This window comes from Salmo salar, chromosome ssa11 (genome assembly GCF_905237065.1).
Source record: "Salmo salar chromosome ssa11, Ssal_v3.1, whole genome shotgun sequence".
Lineage (NCBI taxonomy): Eukaryota > Metazoa > Chordata > Actinopteri > Salmoniformes > Salmonidae > Salmo > Salmo salar.
In genome coordinates, this window is record NC_059452.1 from 47,388,848 (window position 1) to 47,412,484 (window position 23,637).

At 41.8% G+C, this 23,637-nt stretch overlaps 1 protein-coding gene across 1 annotated transcript in view; it reads left to right on the top strand.

Moving 5' to 3' along the window:
* Positions 1–23,637, top strand: part of otog (otogelin) — a 108,997-nt gene that overhangs the window by 26,630 nt on the left and 58,730 nt on the right. Inside the window, exons 16-19 of the mRNA XM_045688871.1 lie at positions 718–842; positions 1,054–1,266; positions 3,008–3,106; positions 13,691–13,874. Coding sequence (XP_045544827.1) covers positions 718–842; positions 1,054–1,266; positions 3,008–3,106; positions 13,691–13,874 — 621 coding nt within the window. The remainder of the gene's footprint in view (positions 1–717; positions 843–1,053; positions 1,267–3,007; positions 3,107–13,690; positions 13,875–23,637) is intronic.

Here is a 23,637-nt window from a genome sequence, read left to right on the forward strand (position 1 = left end):
AGCCGTAGGAAGTGTCACGTTATTGCACAGATCCTCAGTCTTCAATAAAAAGAGCCAAGATGAAACACTACTTCTCAGACAGGCCACTTCCTGCATGAAATCTTCTCAGGTTTTGGCCTGCCATATGAGTTCTGTTATACTCACAGACACCATTCAAACAGTTTTAGAAACTTTAGGGTGTTTTCTATCCAAAGCCAATAATTATATGCATATTCTAGTTACTGGGCAGGAGTAGTAACCAGATTAAATCGGGTACGTTTTTTATCCGGCTGTGTCAATACTGCCCCCTAGCCCTAACAGGTTAATAGAATGGTTGAAATGTACTGTAAATGGTGGATGTTTTGGATCACAACAACATGTATCAGTATAGCTGAATCACAGAACTATTGTGTTGTGAATGAGTAAACCCTTCCTCCCCTGCAGTCCAGATCTGAAATCCTCTGCCACCAGAACCAAACCGGGTAGTGTACATGCAAGAATGTGTTGTGGGTTCCTTCTGAAACACTAAGGTAGTCCATCTCTGATGTTATAACATACCCCTCCTCCCCTGTCCTCCCCCAGGTCTGGGTTCCTTCTGAAACACTAAGGTAGTCCATCTCTGATGTTGTAACATACCCCTCTTCCCCTGTCCTCCCCCAGGTCTGGGTTCCTTCTGAAACACTAAGGTAGTCCATCTCTGATGTTGTAACATACCCCTCTTCCCCTGTCCTCCCCCAGGTCTCCGTCTGGTATGATAGAGAGCACCCCTCACCTGTTTGGCAACGCCTGGAGGGTATCCTCTGCCTGTGTCCCCAGCCAGAGTGTTCCCCAGCTTGACCCATGTGACACGCATCAGCAAGCAGGTACATGTCCTTCTAAACCATAAGTCCTCCTACGTCATTATCAAATAGAAACACGTCATATCATGCCTTTCAATCAATATTTTCCATATGTGTTTTAGAACCCTCACTGCAACACAACTCAAACATAAACAGAGATGCTCTCTTTCCCTCCCTCCCTCCCTCCCTCCCTCCCTCCCTCCCTCCCTCCCTCCCCTGCCCCTCCACCCCATAGCATCCTACGCCTCTGAGATGTGTGACATCCTGAACCAGGAGTTGTTCTCAGCGTGTCATGAGTACCTGAGTCCGGTGCCCTTTCACCAACAGTGTAAAGCAGACACCTGTAAGTGTGGCCAGCCCTGCCTCTGCTCTTCCCTGGCCCACTATGCTAGACAGTGCAGGAAATACTCCATCATCACGGAGTTCAGAGCCAGCGTACCTGACTGTGGTGAGTACTGTGATCTGGCCCTGGATTTTAGTTTCAGGCTGCTGGTTGTTGGTTACATGCTTTAGGGGGACTTTAAGTATTGTATGTATGGACAGTATTGTTCAGACTGTGTTAGGGATTCATGACTTTAAGTATTGTACTTTAAGTATTAAACATTTACAGTTGTAAATCTGTTCAAAGTACACCATTTCTTTGACTAAATAGGTAATTGAATGACAAGTAAGAGCTTATTGATTGACAGTATATATCCTTCCCCTGTAGAGGTGACATTATTGACTGACAGTTTATATCCTTCCCCTGTAGAGGTGACATTATTGACTGACAGTATATATCCTTCCCCTGTAGAGGTGACATTATTGACTGACAGTATATATCCTTCCCCTGTAGTGGTGACATTATTGACTGCCAGTATATATCCTTCCCCTGTAGAGGTGACATTATTGACTGACAGTATATATCCTTCCCCTGTAGAGGTGACATTATTGACTGACAGTATATATCCTTCCCCTGTAGAGGTGACATTATTGACTGACAGTATATATCCTTCCCCTGTAGAGGTGACATTATTGACTGACAGTATATATCCTTCCCCTGTAGTGGTGACATTATTGACTGACAGTATATATCCTTCCCCTGTAGAGGTGACATATTGACTGACAGTATATATCCTTCCCTGTAGAGGTGACATTATTGACTGACAGTATATATCCTTCCCCTGTAGAGGTGACATTATTGACTGACAGTATATATCCTTCCCCTGTAGAGGTGACATTATTGATTGACAGTATATATCCTTCCCCTGTAGAGGTGACATTATTGACTGACAGTATATATCCTTCCCCTGTAGAGGTGACATTATTGGCTGACAGTATATATCCTTCCCCTGTAGAGGTGACATTATTGACTGACAGTATATATCCTTCCCCTGTAGAGGTGACATTATTGACTGACAGTATATATCTGTATCCTTCCCCTGTAGAGGTGACATTATTGACTGACAGTATATATCCTTCCCCTGTAGAGGTGACATTATTGACTGACAGTATATATCCTTCCCCTGTAGAGGTGACATTATTGACTGACAGTATATATCTGTATCCTTCCCCTGTAGAGGTGACATTATTGACTGACAGTATATATCCTTCCCCTGTAGTGGTGACATTATTGACTGACAGTATATATCCTTCCCCTGTAGAGGTGACATTATTGACTGACAGTATATATCCTTCCCCTGTAGAGGTGACATTATTGACTGACAGTATATATCCTTCCCCTGTAGAGGTGACATTATTGACTGACAGTATATATCCTTCCCCTGTAGAGGTGACATTATTGACTGACAGTTTATATCCTTCCCCTGTAGAGGTGACATTATTGACTGACAGTATATATCCTTCCCCTGTAGAGGTGACATTATTGATTGACAGTATATATCCTTCCCCTGTAGAGGTGACATTATTGACTGACAGTATATATCCTTCCCCTGTAGAGGTGACATTATTGACTGACAGTATATATCCTTCCCCTGTAGAGGTGACATTATTGATTGACAGTATATATCCTTCCCCTGTAGAGGTGACATTATTGACTGACAGTATATATCCTTCCCCTGTAGAGGTGACATTATTGACTGACAGTATATATCCTTCCCCTGTAGAGGTGACATTATTGACTGACAGTATGTATCCTTCCCCTGTAGAGGTGACATTATTGACTGACAGTATGTATCCTTCCCCTGTAGAGGTGACATGCCCAGATACCATGGAGTACGGAACCTGTGTGTCGTCATGCCAACGGCGTTGCTCCTCCCTGTCCACGCAGCAGCACTGTGGAGAGGAGTGTGAGGAGGGCTGTGTGTGTCCACATGGCACCTTCTACAGCACACACACACACACCTGTGTGCCCAGGTAAGACTGGCGCTTGGGGGCGGGGCCGAGTGGCACACTTTTCATTTACAATTCAGAGTCTATATTTAGTTTAGAACAAAGAGAAGTGACACTCAGTCCATTATCATCATTGGGACTAAAGGAAAGTCCAACAGTGTTGTAACCTAGCACTTTATTTACACATGAATCTGTGTTATCCTTCTGATTCCATGGCCCCAAGGCTGCTTTAAGAGTTCTAAAAATGACGTGTTATCTTGGAAATGAAGTGAACTTGAGCTTGTAGCAAGAACCAAACCTAATCCTCCACAAAGTGGTATTTTGTATTGCAGCTCAAGGTCTTGTCCTCTCTTCCATCTCTCCCATCGACATCACAGAGACCCTGCAGACCTGGGCAGTTGTGCTCTCTTTTCATTTCAAAAACCCTCTTACCTCAGTAAGACATGAGGCTTAATTCAACTGTAATGTCCCCAGGTTTTTAACATCCTACAGTTAGCGCTGTGCTGTTACTTACCTGGCGATAGAGTTACATCAAGGAATTTGCGGTGAAACCCCCTATTCATTCCCACTCAAGCTGTGGACAACACAGATATCTGATAGCCAGTGAGAAAGAATGTGTAATACAGAGGCTGATGTGTTGCCATGGCCTATATGTTACAAAGGCACTTAGCCTCTGCTAGACAAGGTTTAACTGCACCACTCAATTGATTCTGCAGACATTTTAGGTAAAGGGAGAGATTTGGGATATAAATGATTCAACTCAGATTATACAGGTGATGCAATTTTGATAAGATCTTCAACGTATCTCCAATCAACAACAAAAAAAGCAGTATTTATTTCCCTTAGAATGAGTTCAGTTTAGATGAGTCTATATAAAAAGCTCAGCTTGACAGCTTGGTAACCTCTCTGGGCCAGTGGGACGCTTGCACCTACTCAACAGCCAGTGTAATCCTGTGGCGCGATATTCAAATACCTTAGAAATGCTATTACTTCAATTTCTCAAACATATGACTATTTTACACCATTTTAAAGACAATACTCTCGTTAATCTAACCACACTGTCCGATTTCAAAAAGGCTTTACAACGAAAGCAAAACATTAGATTATGTCAGCAGAGTACCCAGCCAGAAATAATCAGACACCCATTTTTCAAGCTAGCATATAATGTCACATAAACCCAAACCACAGCTAAATGCAGCACTAATCTTTGATGATCTTCATCAGATGACAATCCTAGGACATTATGTTATACAATACATGCATGTTTTGTTCAATCAAGTTCATATTTATATCAAAAACCAGCTTTTTACATTAGCATGTGACTAGCATGTGACTAGCATTCCCACCGAACACTTCCGGTGAATTTACTAAATTACTCACGATAAACGTTCACAAAAAACATAACAATTATTTTAAGAATTATAGATACAGAACTCCTTTATGCACTCGCTATGTCCGATTTTAAAATAGCTTTTCGGTGAAAGCACATTTTGCAATATTCTGAGTAGATAGCCCGGCCATCACAGGCTAGCTATTTTGACACCCACCAAGTGTGGTACTCACCAAACTCCGATTTACTATTAGAAAAGTTTGATTACCTTTGCTGTCTTCATCAGAATGCACTCCCAGGACTTCTACTTCAATAACAAATGTTGGTTTGGTTCAAAATAATCCATAGTTATATCCAAAAAGCGGCGTTTTGTTCGTGCGTTCAAGACACTATCCGATGGGTAAATAAGGGTGACGCGCCCGACGCGTTTCGTGACCAAAAATGTCAAAATATTCCATTACCGTACTTCGAAGCATGTCAACCGCTGTTTAAAATCAATTTTTATGCTATTTTTCTCGTAAAAAGGCGATAATATTCCGACCGGGAGTGGTTGTTTTCGTTCAAAGAGAGAGAAAGTAAACATGGTGTCGGCTCGGGCACGCGCCTCCAGTCTCATTGTCCTCAGATCGACCACTTACAAAATGCGGTAATGTTTTTCAGCCAGGGCCTGCAAAGCCACCATTCAGCTTTCTAACGCCTATGGGAGCGTTAGAAAATGTCACGTCATGCCAGAGATCCCCTGTTTTGGTTAGAGATGATCAAGAAGGCCATGAAATGGACAGAGAGAGTGCTTCCTGTTTGGAATCTTCTCAGGTTTTGGCCTGCCAAATGAGTTCTGTTATACTCACAGACACCATTCAAACAGTTTTAGAAACTTTAGGGTGTTTTCTATCCAAATCAACCAATTATATGCATATTCTAGTTACTGGGCAGGAGTAGTAACCAGATTAAATCGGTACGTTTTTTTATCCGGCCGTGCAAATACTGCCCCCTATTCCAACAGGTTAGTTCTATGTTACAACTGCCTTCTGGTGTGTTTCTGTGTTCTCACATGTTTGTTGGTTCGTGTTTGTGTGTGTGTGTGTGTGTGTGTATCTGTGTATGCGTGCATGTTTCTCTATGTATGTTGTGTGTGTGTGTGTGTGTGTGTGTGTGTGTGTGTGTGTGTGTGTGTGTGTGTGTGTGTGTGTGTGTGTGTGTGTGTGTGTGTGTGTGTGTGTGTGTGTGTGTGTGTGTGTGTGTGTGTGTGTGTGTGTGTGTGTGTGTGTGTGTGTGTGATCCCAACAGGAGCTCTTGTCCCTGTAGTTTCCTGGGGGCGGACTACGCTCCAGGCGATGTGATCATGACATCAGCAGGTGTACAGTAAGACACTCCTCTTCATCTCTCTTTAACAAACTAATAAACAAGATGTTCAACAAAGAAACTCTCTCTGATACTCTGATATTCTCTCTGATATTCTCTCTGATACTCTCTCTGATACTCTGATACTCTCTCTGATACTCTATCTGATACTCTGATACTCTCTCTGATACTCTATCTGATACTCTGATACTCTCTCTGATACTCTCTCTGATTCTCTATCTGATACTCTCTCTGATACTCTCTCTGATACTCTGATACTCTCTCTGATACTCTGATACTCTCTCTGATACTCTCTCTGATACTCTGATACTTACTCTGATACTCTCTCTGATACTCTCTCTGATACTCTCTCTGATACTCTGATACTCTCTCTGATACTCTCTCTGATTCTCTCTCTGATACTCTGATACTCTCTCTGATACTCTGATACACTCTCTGATACTCTCTCTCTGATTCTCTCTCTGATACTCTCTCTGATACTCTCTCTCATACTCTCTCTGATACTCTCTCTGATACACTCTCTGATACTCTCTCTCTGATACTCTCTCTGATACTCTCTCTGATACTCTGATACTCTGATACTTTCTCTGATACTCTCTCTGATACACTCTCTGATACTCTCTCTGATACTCTCTCTGATACTCTCTCTGATACTCTGATACTCTCTCTAAAACTCTCTCTGATTCTCTCTCTGATACTCTCTCTGATACTCTCTCTGATACTCTGATACTCTCTCTGATACTCTGATACACTCTCTGATACTCTCTCTGATACTCTGATACTCTCTCTGATACTCTCTCTGATTCTCTATCTGATACTCTCTCTGATACTCTCTCTGATACTCTGATACTCTCTCTGATACTCTCTCTGATACTCTGATACTCACTCTGATACTCTCTCTGATACTCTCTCTGATACTCTCTCTGATACTCTCATACTCTCTCTGATACTCTGATACACTCTCTGATACTCTCTCTAATACTCTGATACTCTCTCTGATACTCTGATACACTCTCTGATACTCTCTCTCTGATTCTCTCTCTGATACTCTCTCTGATACTCTCTCTGATACTCTCTCTGATACACTCTCTGATACTCTCTCTCTGATACTCTCTCTCTGATACTCTCTCTGATACTCTGATACTCTCTCTGATACTCTCTCTGATACTCTCTCTGATACACTCTCTGATACTCTCTCTGATACTCTCTCTGATACTCTCTCTGATACTCTGATACTCTCTCTAAAACTCTCTCTGATTCTCTCTCTGATACTCTCTCTGATACTCTCTCTGATACTCTGATACTCTCTCTGATACTCTGATACACTCTCTGATACTCTCTCTGATACTCTGATACTCTCTCTGATACTCTGATACACTCTCTGATACTCTCTCTCTGATACTCTCTCTGATACTCTCTCTGATACTCTCTCTGATACACTCTCTGATACTCTCTCTCTGATACTCTTTCTGATACTCTCTCTGATACTCTGATACTCTCTCTGATACTTTCTCTGATACTCTCTCTGATACTCTCTCTGATACTCTCTCTGATACTCTGATACTCTCTCTGATACTCTGATACTCTCTCTGATACTCTCTCTGATACTCTCTCTGATACTCTCTCTGATAGATGGATACTCTCTCTGATACTCTCTCTGATACTCTCTCTGATAATCTCTCTGATACACTCTCTGATACTCTCTCTGATATTCTGATACACTCTCTGATAGTCTCTCTGATACTCTCTCTGATACTCTCTCTGATAGACGGATACTCTCTCTGATACTCTCTCTGATACTCTGATACTCACTCTGATACTCTCTCTGATACACTATCTGATACACTCTCTGATACTCTCTCTGATACGCTCTCTGATACTCTCTGTCATACTCTCTCTGATACACTCTGATACTCTGATACTCTCTCTGATACTCTATCTGATACTCTGATACTCTCTCTGATACTCTCTCTGATACTCTCTCTGATACTCTCTCTGATTCTCTATCTGATACTCTCTCTGATACTCTCTCTGATACTCTCTCTGATACTCTGATACTCACTCTGATACTCTCTCTGATACTCTCTCTGATACTCTCTCTGATACTCTGATACTCTCTCTGATACTCTCTCTGATTCTCTCTCTGATACTCTCTCTGATACTCTCTCTGATACTCTCTCTGATACTCTGATACTCTCTCTGATACTCTGATACACTCTCTGATACTCTCTCTGATACTCTGATACTCTCTCTGATACTCTCTCTGATACTCTCTCTGATACTCTGATACTCACTCTGATACTCTCTCTGATACTCTCTCTGATACTCTCTCTGATACTCTGATACTCTCTCTGATACTCTCTCTGATTCTCTCTCTGATACTCTCTCTGATACTCTCTCTGATACTCTGATACTCTCTCTGATACTCTGATACACTCTCTGATACTCTCTCTGATACTCTGATACTCTCTCTGATACTCTGATACACTCTCTGATACTCTCTCTCTGATTCTCTCTCTGATACTCTCTCTGATACTCTCTCTGATACTCTCTCTGATACACTCTGATACTCTCTCTCTGATACTCTCTCTCTGATACTCTCTCTGATACTCTGATACTCTCTCTGATACTTTCTCTGATACTCTCTCTGATACACTCTCTGATACTCTCTCTGATACTCTCTCTGATACTCTCTCTGATACTCTCTCTAAAACTCTCTCTGATTCTCTCTCTGATACTCTCTCTGATACTCTCTCTGATACTCTCTCTGATACTCTGATACTCTCTCTGATACTCTGATACACTCTCTGATACTCTCTCTGATACTCTGATACTCTCTCTGATACTCTGATACACTCTCTGATACTCTCTCTCTTATACTCTCTCTGATACTCTCTCTGATACACTCTCTGATACTCTCTCTCTGATACTCTTTCTGATACTCTCTCTGATACTCTGATACTCTCTCTGATACTCTCTCTGATACTCTCTCTGATAGACGGATACTCTCTCTGATACTCTCTCTGATACTCTGATACTCACTCTGATACTCTCTCTGATACACTATCTGATACACTCTCTGATACTCTCTCTGATATGCTCTCTGATACTCTGATACACTCTCTGTCATACTCTCTCTGATACACTCTGATACTCTGATACTCTCTCTGATACTCTATCTGATACTCTATCTGATACTCTGATACTCTCTCTGATACTCTCTCTGATACTCTCTCTGATACTCTCTCTGATATGCTCTCTGATACTCTGATACACTCTCTGTCATACTCTCTCTGATACACTCTGATACTCTGATACTCTCTCTGATACTCTATCTGATACTCTATCTGATACTCTGATACTCTCTCTGATACTCTCTCTGATACTCTCTCTGATACTCTCTCTGATACTCTCTCTGATACTCTGATACTCACTCTGATACTCTCTCTGATACTCTCTCTGATACTCTCTCTGATACTCTCTCTGATTCTCTCTCTGATACTCTCTCTGATACTCTCTCTGATACTCTCTCTGATACTCTGATACTCTCTCTGATACTCTGATACACTCTCTGATACTCTCTCTGATACTCTCTCTGATACTCTCTCTGATACACTCTCTGATACTCTCTCTGATACTCTGATACTCTCTCTGATACTCTCTCTGATACTCTCTCTGATACTCTGATACTCACTCTGATACTCTATCTGATACTCTCTCTGATACTCTCTCTGATACTCTCTCTGATACTCTGATACTCTTTCTGATACTCTCTCTGATACTCTCTCTGATACTCTGATACTCTCTCTGATACTCTGATACACTCTCTGATACTCTCTCTGATACTCTCTCTGATACTCTCTCTGATACTCTGATACTCTCTCTGATACTCTCTCTGATACTCTCTCTGATACTCTCTCTGATACACTCTCTGATACTCTCTCTGATACTCTGATACACTCTCTGATACTCTCTCTGATACTCTCTCTGATACACTCTCTGATACTCTGATACTCTCTCTGATACTATATCTGATACTCTGATACTCTCTCTGATACTCTCTCTGATACTCTGATACTCTCTCTGATACTCTCTCTGATTCTCTCTCTGATACTCTCTCTGATACTCTCTCTGATACTCTCTCTGATACTCTCTCTGATACTCTGATACTCTCTCTGATACTCTCTCTGATACTCTCTCTGATACTCTCTCTGATAGACGGATACTCTCTCTGATACTCTCTCTGATACTCTCTCTGATAATCTCTCTGATACACTCTCTGATACTCTCTCTGATACTCTGATACACTCTCTGATAGTCTCTCTGATACTCTCTCTGATACTCTCTCTGATACTCTCTCTGATACTCTCTCTGATACTCTGATACACTCTCTGATACTCTGATAGACGGATACTCTCTCTGATACTCTCTCTGATACTCTGATACTCACTCTGATACTCTCTCTGATACACTCTCTGATACTCTCTCTGATACTCTCTCTGATACTCTGATACACTCTCTGATACTCTCTGTCATACTCTCTCTGATACACTCTGATACTCTGATACTCTCTCTGATACTCTCTCTGATAATCTCTCTGATACACTCTCTGATACTCTCTCTGATACTCTGATACACTCTCTGATAGTCTCTCTGATACTCTCTCTGATACTCTCTCTGATACTCTCTCTGATACTCTGATACACTCTCTGATACTCTGATAGACGGATACTCTCTCTGATACTCTCTCTGATACTCTGATACTCACTCTGATACTCTCTCTGATACACTCTCTGATACTCTCTCTGATACTCTCTCTGATACTCTGATACACTCTCTGATACTCTCTGTCATACTCTCTCTGATACACTCTGATACTCTGATACTCTCTCTGATACTCTATCTGATACTCTGATACAATCTCTGATACTCTCTCTGATACTCTCTCTGATACTCTCTCTGATTCTCTATCTGATACTCTCTCTGATACTCTCTCTGATACTCTGATACTCTGATACTCTCTCTGATACTCTCTCTGATACTCTGATACTCTCTCTGATACTCTCTCTGATTCTCTCTCTGATACTCTCTCTGATTCTCTCTCTGATACTCTCTCTGATACTCTCTCTGACACTCTCTCTGATACTCTCTCTGATACTCTCTCTGATACTCTGATACACTCTCTGATACTCTCTCTGATACTCTCTCTGATACTCTCTCTGATACACTCTCTGATACTCTCTCTGATACTCTGATACTCTGATACTCTCTCTGATACTCTCTCTGATACTCTCTCTGATACTCTGATACTCACTCTGATACTCTATCTGATACTCTCTCTGATACTCTCTCTGATACTCTCTCTGATACTCTGATACTCTTTCTGATACTCTCTCTGATACTCTCTCTGATACTCTCTCTGATACTCTGATACTCTCTCTGATACTCTGATACACTCTCTGATACTCTCTCTGATACTCTCTCTGATACTCTGATACTCTCTCTGATACTCTGATACACTCTCTGATACTCTCTCTCTGATACTCTCTCTGATACTCTCTCTGATACTCTGATACTCTCTCTGATACTTTCTCTGATACTCTCTCTGATACACTCTCTGATACTCTCTCTGATACTCTCTCTGATACTCTCTCTGATACTCTGATACTCTCTCTGATACTCTCTCTGATACTCTCTCTGATACTCTCTCTGATACTCTGATACACTCTCTGATACTCTCTCTGATACTCTCTCTGATACACTCTCTGATACTCTGATACTCTCTCTGATACTATATCTGATACTCTGATACTCTCTCTGATACTCTCTCTGATACTCTCTCTGATATTCTGATACGCTCTCTGATACGCTCTCTGATTCTCTCTCTGATACTCTCTCTGATACTCTCTCTGATACTCTCTCTGATACTCTCTCTGATACTCTGATACTCACTCTGATACTCTCTCTGATACTCTCTCTGATTCTCTCTCTGGTGCTCTCTCTGATACTCTCTCTGATACTTTCGCTGATACTCTGATACTCTCTCTGATACTCTGATACACTCTCTGATACTCTCTCTGATACTCTCTCTGATACTCTGATACTCTCTCTGATACTCTCTCTCTGATACTCTCTCTGATACTCTGTCTGATTCTCTGATACTCTCTCTGATACACTCTCTGATACTCTCTCTGATACTCTCTCTGATACTCTGATTCTCTCTCTGATACTCTCTCTGATACTCTCTCTGATACTCTGATACTCTCTCTGATTCTCTCTCTGATTCTCTCTCTGATAGACTGATACTCTCTCTGATACACTCTCTGATACTCTCTCTGATACTCTCTGATACTCTCTCTGATACTCTCTCTGATAGACTGATACTCTCTCTGATACTCTCTCTGATACTCTCTCTGATACTCTCACTGACACTCTCTCTGATACTCTCTCTGATACTCTGATACTCTCTCTGATACTCTGATACTCTCTCTGATACTCTCTCTGATACTCTGATACTCTGATACTCTCTCTGATACTCTGATACTTTCTCTGATACTCTCTTAGAAACTCCCTCTCTTTGATACTCTCTGGAACTCATAGGGCCCATAGGGATATATAGGGACCATAGGGATATATAGGGATATATAGGGACCATGGGGATATATAGGGCCCATAGGGATATATAGGGATATATATAGGGATCATAGGGATATATAGGGACCATAGGGATATATAAAATGTACTGCAGTATATAGGAAATAGGTTGCCATTTGGGATGTTACCAGTATTCACATTATTTTGTTGAGTTAACGATGGCATTATTGTGTTGAGTTAACGATGTTATTGTTGTGTTGAGTTAACGATGTCATTGTTGTGTTGAGTTAACAATGTTATTGTTGTGTTGAGTTAACGATGTTATTGTTGTGATGAGTTAACGATGTCATTGTTGTGTTGAGTTAACAATATTATTGTTGTGTTTGAGTTAACAATGTTATTGTTGTGTTGAGTTAACGATGGTATTGTTGTGTTGAGTTAACGATGTCATTGTTGTGTTGAGTTAACGATGTCGTTGTTGTGTTGAGTTAACGATGTCGTTGTTGTGTTGAGTTAACGATGGTATTGTTGTGTTGAGTTAACGATGTCATTGTTGTGTTGAGTTAACGATGTCGTTGTTGTGTTGAGTTAACGATGTCGTTGTTGTGTTGAGTTAACGATGTTATTGTTGTGTTGAGTTAACGATGTTATTGTTGTGTTGAGTTAACGATGTTATTGTTGTGTTGAGTTAACGATGTTATTGGTTAACGATGTTATTGTTGTGTTGAGTTAACGATGTTATTGTTGTGTTGAGTTAACAATGTTATTGTTGTGTTGAGTTAACAATGTTAAGTTAACTTATTTCCATTTTACAACTCTTACACCGCTCTCTCTTGCTTTAGGGTTTGCCAAGATGGAAAGCTAGTTTCCCAAAGTCCTGCCAGTGGTAAGTTACCTTTAGGAGAATGATATTGACTAGTTTCCCAAAGTCCTGCCAGTGGTAAGTTACCTTTAGGAGAATGATATTGACTAGTTTCCCAAAGTCCTGCCAGTGGTAAGTTACCTTTAGGAGAATGATATTGGCCAGTTTCCCCAAAGTCCTGCCAGTGGTAAGTTACCTTTAGGAGAATGATATTGGCCAGTTTCCCAAAGTCCTGCCAGTGGTAAGTTACCTTTAGGGGAATGATATTGGCCAGTTTCCCCAAAGTCCTGCCAGTGGTAAGTTACCTTTAGGAGAATGATATTGAACCATGCTATAGTCTCTAAAGTCCTCTCAATGACATATACCTTCTACCTGTACCATCTCTTGTTCCAGACCAACAGTGTCCGCTGTGTCAGATGTACCTGGACTGTACTGAGGGGCTGGAGGGGCTGCAGGCTAGAGATGGGATCAGCCTGGGTAGAGGACTGGGCTGTGAACACACATGTGAATCCCACCTGCTCAACCTCACCTGTTCAGCTCATGAACCGTGCGTACCTGGCTGTGTCTGTCCCCCTGGGTGAGTACTAGTACTTTAAACAACTCTTACTTCCTGTACCCACTAGGATTCACTGTGTATCAATATTCCCTCTACCAGTCAGACCCCATTCACTGTGTATCAATGTTCCCTCTAGCAGTCAGACCTCATTCACTGTGTATCAACGTTCCCTCTAGCAGTCAGACCGCATTCACTGTGTATCAATGTTCACTCTAGCAGTCAGACCCCATTCACTGTGTATCAACGTTCCCTCTACCAGTCAGACCCCATTCACTGTGTATCAATGTTCCCTCTACCAGTCAGACCCCATTCACTGTGTATCAATGTTCCCTCTACCAGTCAGACCCCATTCACTGTGTATCAGTGTTCCCTCTACCAGTCAGACCCCATCCACTGTGTATCAGTGTTCCCTCTACCAGTCAGACCCCATTCACTGTGTATCAGTGTTCCCTCTACCAGTCAGACCCCATCCACTGTGTATCAGTGTTCCCTCTACCAGTCAGACCCCATTCACTGTGTATCAGTGTTCCCTCTACCAGTCAGACCCCATTCACTGTGTATCAGTGTTCCCTCTACCAGTCAGACCCCATTCACTGTGTATCAATGTTCCCTCTACCGGTCAGACCCCATTCACTGTGTATCAATGTTCCCTCTACCAGTCAGACCCCATTCACTGTGTATCAGTGTTCCCTCTACCAGTCAGACCCCATCCACTGTGTATCAGTGTTCCCTCTACCAGTCAGACCCCATTCACTGTGTATCAGTGTTCCCTCTACCAGTCAGACCCCATTCACTGTGTATCAGTGTTCCGTCTACCAGTCAGACCCCATTCACTGTGTATCAATATTCCCTCTACCGGTCAGACCCCATTCACTGTGTATCAGTGTTCCCTCTACCAGTCAGACCCCATTCACTGTGTATCAGTGTTCCCTCTACCAGTCAGACCCCATTCACTGTGTATCAGTGTTACTCTACCAGTCAGACCCCATTCATTGTGTATCAATGTTCTCTCTACCAGTCAGACCCCATTCACTGTGTATCAATGTTCCCTCTACCAGTCAGACCCCATTCACTGTGTATCAGTGTTCCCTCTAGCAGTCAGACCCCATTCACTGTGTATCAATGTTCCCTCTACCAGTCAGACCCCATTCACTGTGTATCAGTGTTCCCTCTACCAGTCAGACCCCATCCACTGTGTATCAGTGTTCCCTCTACCAGTCAGACCCCATTCACTGTGTATCAGTGTTCCCTCTACCAGGCAGACCCCATTCACTGTGTATCAGTGTTCCGTCTACCAGTCAGACCCCATTCACTGTGTATCAATATTCCCTCTACCGGTCAGACCCCATTCACTGTGTATCAGTGTTCCCTCTACCAGTCAGACCCCATTCACTGTGTATCAGTGTTCCCTCTACCAGTCAGACCCCATTCACTGTGTATCAGTGTTACTCTACCAGTCAGACCCCATTCACTGTGTATCAATGTTCTCTCTACCAGTCAGACCCCATTCACTGTGTATCAATGTTCCCTCTACCAGTCAGACCCCATTCACTGTGTATCAGTGTTCCCTCTAGCAGTCAGACCCCATTCACTGTGTATCAATGTTCCCTCTACCAGTCAGACCCCATTCACTGTGTATCAATGTTCCCTCTACCAGTCAGACCCCATTCACTGTGTATCAATGTTCCCTCTACCAGTCAGACCCCATTCACTGTGTATCAATGTTCCCTCTACCAGTCAGACCCCATTCACTGTGTATCAATATTCCCTCTACCAGTCAGACCCCATTCACTGTGTATCAGTGTTCCCTCTACCAGTCAGACCCCATCCACTGTGTATCAGTGTTCCCTCTACCAGTCAGACCCCATTCACTGTGTATCAATATTCCCTCTACCGGTCACACCCCATTCACTGTGTATCAGTGTTCCCTCTACCAGTCAGACCCCATCCACTGTGTATCAGTGTTCCCTCTACCAGTCAGACCCCATTCACTGTGTATCAGTGTTCCCTCTACCAGTCAGACCCCATTCACTGTGTATCAGTGTTCCCTCTACCAGTCAGACCCCATTCACTGTGTATCAGTGTTACTCTACCAGTCAGACCCCATTCACTGTGTATCAATGTTCTCTCTACCAGTCAGACCCCATTCACTGTGTATCAATGTTCCCTCTACCAGTCAGTCCCCATTCACTGTGTATCAGTGTTCCCTCTAGCAGTCAGACCCCATTCACTGTGTATCACTGTTCCCTCTACCAGTCAGACCCCATTCACTGTGTATCAATGTTCCCTCTACCAGTCAGACCCCATTCACTGTGTATCAATGTTACTCTACCAGTCAGACCCCATTCACTGTGTATCAGTGTTCCCTCTACCAGTCAGACCCCATTCACTGTGTATCAATGTTCTCTCTACCAGTCAGACCCCATTCACTGTGTATCAATGTTCCCTCTACCAGTCAGACCCCATTCACTGTGTATCAGTGTTCCCTCTAGCAGTCAGACCCCATTCACTGTGTATCAATGTTCCCTCTACCAGTCAGACCCCATTCACTGTGTATCAATGTTCCCTCTACCAGTCAGACCCCATTCACTGTGTATCAGTGTTACTCTACCAGTCAGACCCCATTCACTGTGTATCAGTGTTACTCTACCAGTCAGACCCCATTCACTGTGTATCAGTGTTCCCTCTACCAGTCAGACCCCATTCACTGTGTATCAGTGTTACTCTACCAGTCAGTCCCCATTCACTGTGTATCAGTGTTCCCTCTACCAGTCAGACCCCATTCACTGTGTATCAATGTTCCCTCTACCAGTCAGACCCCATTCACTGTGTATCAGTGTTCCCTCTACCAGTCAGACCCCATTCACTGTGTATCAATGTTCCCTCTACCAGTCAGACCCCATTCACTGTGTATCACTGTTCCCTCTACCAGTCAGACCCCATTCACTGTGTATCAATGTTCCCTCTACCAGTCAGACCCCATTCACTGTGTATCAATGTTCCCTCTACCAGTCAGACCCCATTCACTGTGTATCAGTGTTCCCTCTACCAGTCAGACCCCATTACTGTGTATCAGTGTTCCCTCTACCAGTCAGACCCCATTCACTGTGTATCAATGTTCCCTCTACCAGTCAGACCCCATTCACTGTGTATCAATGTTCCCTCTACCAGTCAGACCCCATTCACTGTGTATCAGTGTTCCCTCTACCAGTCAGACCCCATTCACTGTGTATCAGTGTTACTCTAGCAGTCAGACCCCATTCACTCCCGACACCTCCATTTTGCCTCTAACCCTTCACTGTGTGTTGATGTAAAGTGTCTGGAGAACTACAAGCAGCGTAGTGATGGAGCTTCCACTTTATTGGGTCAACCTTAGAGATTCACACACCCTGGATGGAAAAGTACTGCAGAAACTGGAGATTCAGTGTGTGTGTGGCCTGGTGAAACCAATGACCACATGTTCAAGGGTCAGCGATCTGTGACTGTGTCTCTGTGACTCTGTTTGTCTGTGTGTCTAAGGTCAGCAGCTCCGTCAGCTAGCTAAGTCTTAACGGAAATGTGTAATGGTAGTATAGGGCAGCATGTCTCTGTGTAATGGTAGTGTAGTGCAGCATGTCTCTGATTAATGGTAGTGTAGGGCAGCATGTCTCTGTGTAATGGTAGTGTAGGGCAGCATGTCTCTGAGTAATGGTAGTGTAGGGCAGCATGTTTCTGAGTAATGGTAGTGTAGGGCAGCATGTCTCTGTGTAATGGTAGTGTAGGGCAGCATGTCTCTGTGTAATGGTAGTGTAGGGCAGCATGTCTCTGTGTAATGGTAGTGTAGGGCAGCATGTCTCTGAGTAATGGTAGTGTAGGGCAGCATGTCTCTGTGTAATGGTAGTGTAGTGCAGCATGTCTCTGTGTAATGGTAGTGTAGTGCAGCATGACTCTGAGTAATGGTAGTGTAGGCCAGCATGTATCTGTGTAATGGTAGTGTAGTGCAGCATGTCTCTGAGTAATGGTAGTGTAGGGCAGCATGTCTCTGTGTAATGGTAGTGTAGTGCAGCATGTCTCTGAGTAATGGTAGTGTAGTGCAGCATGTCTCTGTGTAATGGTAGTGTAGGGCAGCATGTCTCTGTGTAATGGTAGTGTAGGGCAGCATGTCTCTGTGTAATGGTAGTGTAGGGCAGCATGTCTCTGTGTAATGGTAGTGTAGTGCAGCATGTCTCTGTGTAATGGTAGTGTAGTGCAGCATGTCTCTGTGTAATGGTAGTGTAGGGCAGCATGTCTCTGTGTAATGGTAGTGTAGGGCAGCATGTCTCTGAGTAATGGTAGTGTAGGCCAGCATGTCTCTGTGTAATGGTAGTGTAGGGCAGCATGTCTCTGAGTAATGGTAGTGTAGGCCAGCATGTCTCTGTGTAATGGTAGTGTAGGGCAGCATGTCTCTGAGTAATGGTAGTGTAGGCCAGCATGTCTCTGTGTAATGGTAGTGTAGGGCAGCATGTCTCTGTGTAATGGTAGTGTAGGCCAGCATGTCTCTGTGTAATGGTAGTGTAGGGCAGCATGTCTCTGAGTAATGGTAGTGTAGGGCAGCATGTCTCTGTGTAATGGTAGTGTAGTGCAGCATGTCTCTGTGTAATGGTAGTGTAGGGCAGCATGTCTCTGTGTAATGGTAGTGTAGGGCAGCATGTCTCGGTGTAATGGTAGTGTAGGGCAGCATGTCTCTGAGTAATGGTAGTGTAGGCCAGCATGTCTCTGTGTAATGGTAGTGTAGGGCAGTAGGTATACATTTATGCTGATGATATAAGAAATCAACACTGATTCTCTGTGGAAATTCATGCTACCTGTTGCTCCACTGTAGCCTGTTATAGATAGCCTGTACCCAAATGTTTTCCTTGATTTGGTAAACCATCTTTCATCACTGGCTAATCCTAATCCTCATTTCATAAATTATTTTAAAGAAGAGTATTCACTTTACCTCAGTACCAATGCTAGTGGTCCACCAAGTGTGTGTGTTTGTGTGTGTGTTTGTGTGTGTGTGTGTGTGTGTGTGTGTGTGTGTGTGTGTGTGTGTGTGTGTGTGTGTGTGTGTGTGTGTGTGTGTGTGTGTGTGTGTGTGTGTGTGTGTGTGTCTGTGTGTGTGTGTGAGTGGATGTTCTCTGCATGGTGTTGGATGGCTATCTATAACCCCAGGAGACCATTCTCATTACATCACCAGCCGACATGCAAAGACATGCAGACAGTATATAGACCAGATGAATGATACCTGTCCAGGTAATAGACAGTATATAGACCAGATGAATGATACCCGATCCAGGTAATAGACAGTATATAGACCAGATTAATGATACCTTATCCAGGTAATAGACAGTATATAGACCAGATGAATGATACCTGATCCAGGTAATAGACAGTATATAGACCAGATGAATGATACCTGATCCAGGTAATAGACAGTATATAGACCATATGAATGATACCTGTCCAGGTAATAGACAGTATATAGACCAGATGAATGATACCTGTCCAGGTAATAGACAGTATATAGACCAGATTAATGATACCTGTCCAGGTAATAGACAGTATATAGACCAGATGAATGATACCTGTCCAGGTAATAGACAGTATATAGACCAGATGAATGATACCTGATCCAGGTAATAGACAGTATATAGACCAGATGAATGATACCTGATCCAGGAAATAGACAGTATATAGACCAGATTAATGATACCTGATCCAGGTAATAGAGATTATATAGACCAGATAAATGATACCTGTCCAGGTAATAGACAGTATATAGACCAGATGAATGATACCTGTCCAGGTAATAGACAGTATATAGACCAGATTAATGATACCTGTCCAGGTAATAGACAGTATATAGACCAGATGAATGACACCTGATCCAGGTAATAGACAGTATATAGACCAGATGAATGATACCTGATCCAGGTAATAGACAGTATATAGACCAGATTAATGATACATGATCCAGGTAATAGATAGTATATTGACCAGATGAATGATATCTGTCCAGGTAATAGACAGTATATAGACCAGATTGTAGATATATACACCACTACATATCTACAATACAACACATTATTACACCACTACACTGCCACTACATATCTACAATACAACACATTATTACACCACTACACTACCATATCTACAATACAACACATTACTACACCACTACACTACTACTACCATATCTACAATACAACACATTATTACACCACTACACTAACACTACCATATCTACAATACAACACATTATTACACCACTACACTGCCACTACATATCTACAATACAACACATTATTACACCACTACACTACCATATCTACAATACAACACATTACTACACCACTACACTACCACTACCATATCTACAATACAACACATTATTACACCACTACACTACCACTACCATATCTACAATACAACACATTATTACACCACTACACTACCACTACCATATCTACAATACAACACATTATTACACCACTACACTACCACTACATATCTACAATACAACACATTATTACACCACTACACTACCATATCTACAATACAACACATTATTACACCACTACACTACCATATCTACAATACAACACATTATTACACCACTACACTACCACTACATATCTACAATACAACACATTATTACACCCCTACACTACCATATCTACAATACAACACATTATTACACACTACTCTACCACTACATATCTACAACACAACACATTATTACACCATTACACTACCACTACATATCTACAATACAACACATTATTACACCACCACACTACCACTACATATCTACAATACAACACATTATTACACCACTACACTACCACTACATATCTACAATACAGCACATTTTTACACCACTACACTACCACTACATATCTACAATACAACACATTATTACACCCCTACACTACCACTACATATCTACAATACAACACATTATTACACCACTACCACTACATATCTACAATACAACATATTATTACACCACTACACTACCATATCTACAATACAACACATAGTCTCTATGGGGGTGCCACAGGGTTCAAATCTTGGGCCAACTCTTTTCTCTGTATACATCAATGATGTCGCTCTTGCTGCTGGTGAGTCTCTGATCCACCTCTACGCAGACGACACCATTCTGTATACTTCTGGCCCTTCTTTGGACACTGTGTTAACAAACCTCCAGACGAGCTTCAATGCCATACAACTCTCCTTCCGTGGCCTCCAACTGCTCTTAAATACAAGTAAAACTAAATGCATGCTCTTCAACCGATAGCTGCCTGCACCTGCCCGCCCGTCCAGCATCACTACTCTGGACAGTTCTGACTTAGAATATGTGGACAACTACAAATACCTAGGTGTCTGGTTAGACTGTAAACTCTCCTTCCAGACTCACATTAAACATCTCCAATCCTAAATTAAATCTAGAATTGGCTTCCTATTTCACAACAAAGCATCCTTCACTCATGTTGCCAAACATACCCTCATAAAACTGACCATCCTACCGATCCTCGACTTCGGCGATGTCATTTACAAAATAGCCTCCAATACCCTACTCAATAAACTGGATGCAGTCTATCACAGTGCCATCCATTTTGTCACCAAAGCCCCATATACTACCCACCACTGCGACCTGTACGCTCTCGTTGGCTGGCCCTCGCTTCATACTCGTCGCCAAACCCACTGGCTCCAGGTCACCTACAAGACCCTGCTAGGTAAAGTCCCCCCTTATCTCAGCTCGCTGGTCACCATAGCAGCACCCACCTGTGGCACGCACTCCAGCAGGTATATCTCTCTGGTTACCCCCAAAGCCAATTCCTCCTTTGGCCGTCTCTCCTTCCAGTTCTCTGCTGCCAATGACTGGAACGAACTACAAAAATCTCTGAGACTGGAAACACTTATCTCCCTCACTAGCTTTAAGCACCAGCTGTCAGAGCAGCTCACAGATCACTGCACCTGTACATAGCCCATCTATAATTTAGCCCAAACAACTACCCCTTCCCCTACTGTATTTATTTATTTATTTTGCTCCTTTGCACCCCATTATTTCTATTTCTACTTTGCACTTTCTTCCACTACAAATCTACCATTCCAGTGTTTTAATTGCTATATTGTATTTACTTTGCCACCATGGCCTTTTTTGCCTTTACCTCCTTTATCTCACCTCATTTGCTCACATTGTATATAGACTTATTTTTCTACTATATTATTGACTGCATGTTTGTTTTACTCCATGTGTAACTCTGTGTTGTTGTATGTGTCGAACTACTTTGCATTATCTTGGACAGGTCGCAATTGTAAATGAGAACTTGTTCTCAACTTGCCTACCTGGTTAAATAAAGGTGCAATAAATAATAAAAAAAATGTTTTACACCACTACACTACCATATCTACAATACAACACATTATTACACCACTACACTACCACTATATATCTACAATACAACACATTATTACACCACTACACTACCATATCTACAATACAACACATTATTACACCACTACACTACCACTATATATCTACAATACAACACATTATTACACCAATACACTACACTACCATATCTACAATACAACACATTATTACACCGCTACACTACATATCTACAATACAACACATTATTACACCACTACACTACCATATGTACAATACAACACATTATTACACCACTACACTACATATCTACAATACAACACATTATTACACCACTACACTACATATCTACAATACAACACATTATTACACCACTACACTACATATCTACAATACATCACATTATTACAACACTACCACTACATATCTACAATACATCACATTATTACACACTACATATCTACAATACAACACATTATTACACCACTACACTACATATCTACAATACAACACATTATTACACCACTACACTACATATCTACAATACAACACATTATTACAACACTACCACTACATATCTACAATACAACACATTATTACACCACTACACTACATATCTACAATACAACACATTATTACAACACTACCACTACATATCTACAATACATCACATTATTACACACTACATATCTACAATACAACACATTATTACACCACTACACTACCACTACATATCTACAATACAACACATTATTACACCACTACACTACATATCTACAATACAACACATTATTACACCACTACACTACATATCTACAATACAACACATTATTACACCACTACACTACCACTACATATCTACAATACAACACATTATTACACCACTACACTACATATCTACAATACAACACATTATTACAACACTACCACTACATATCTACAATACATCACATTATTACACACTACATATCTACAATACAACACATTATTACACCACTACACTACATATCTACAATACAACACATTATTACAACACTACCACTACATATCTACAATACATCACATTATTACACACTACATATCTACAATACAACACATTATTACACCACTACACTACCACTACATATCTACAATACAACACATTATTACACCACTACACTACCATATCTACAATACAACACATTATTACACCACTACACTACATATCTACAATACAACACATTATTACAACACTACCACTACATATCTACAATACATCACATTATTACACACTACATATCTACAATACAACACATTATTACACCACTACACTACCACTACATATCTACAATACAACACATTATTACACACTACATATCTACAATACAACACATTATTACAACA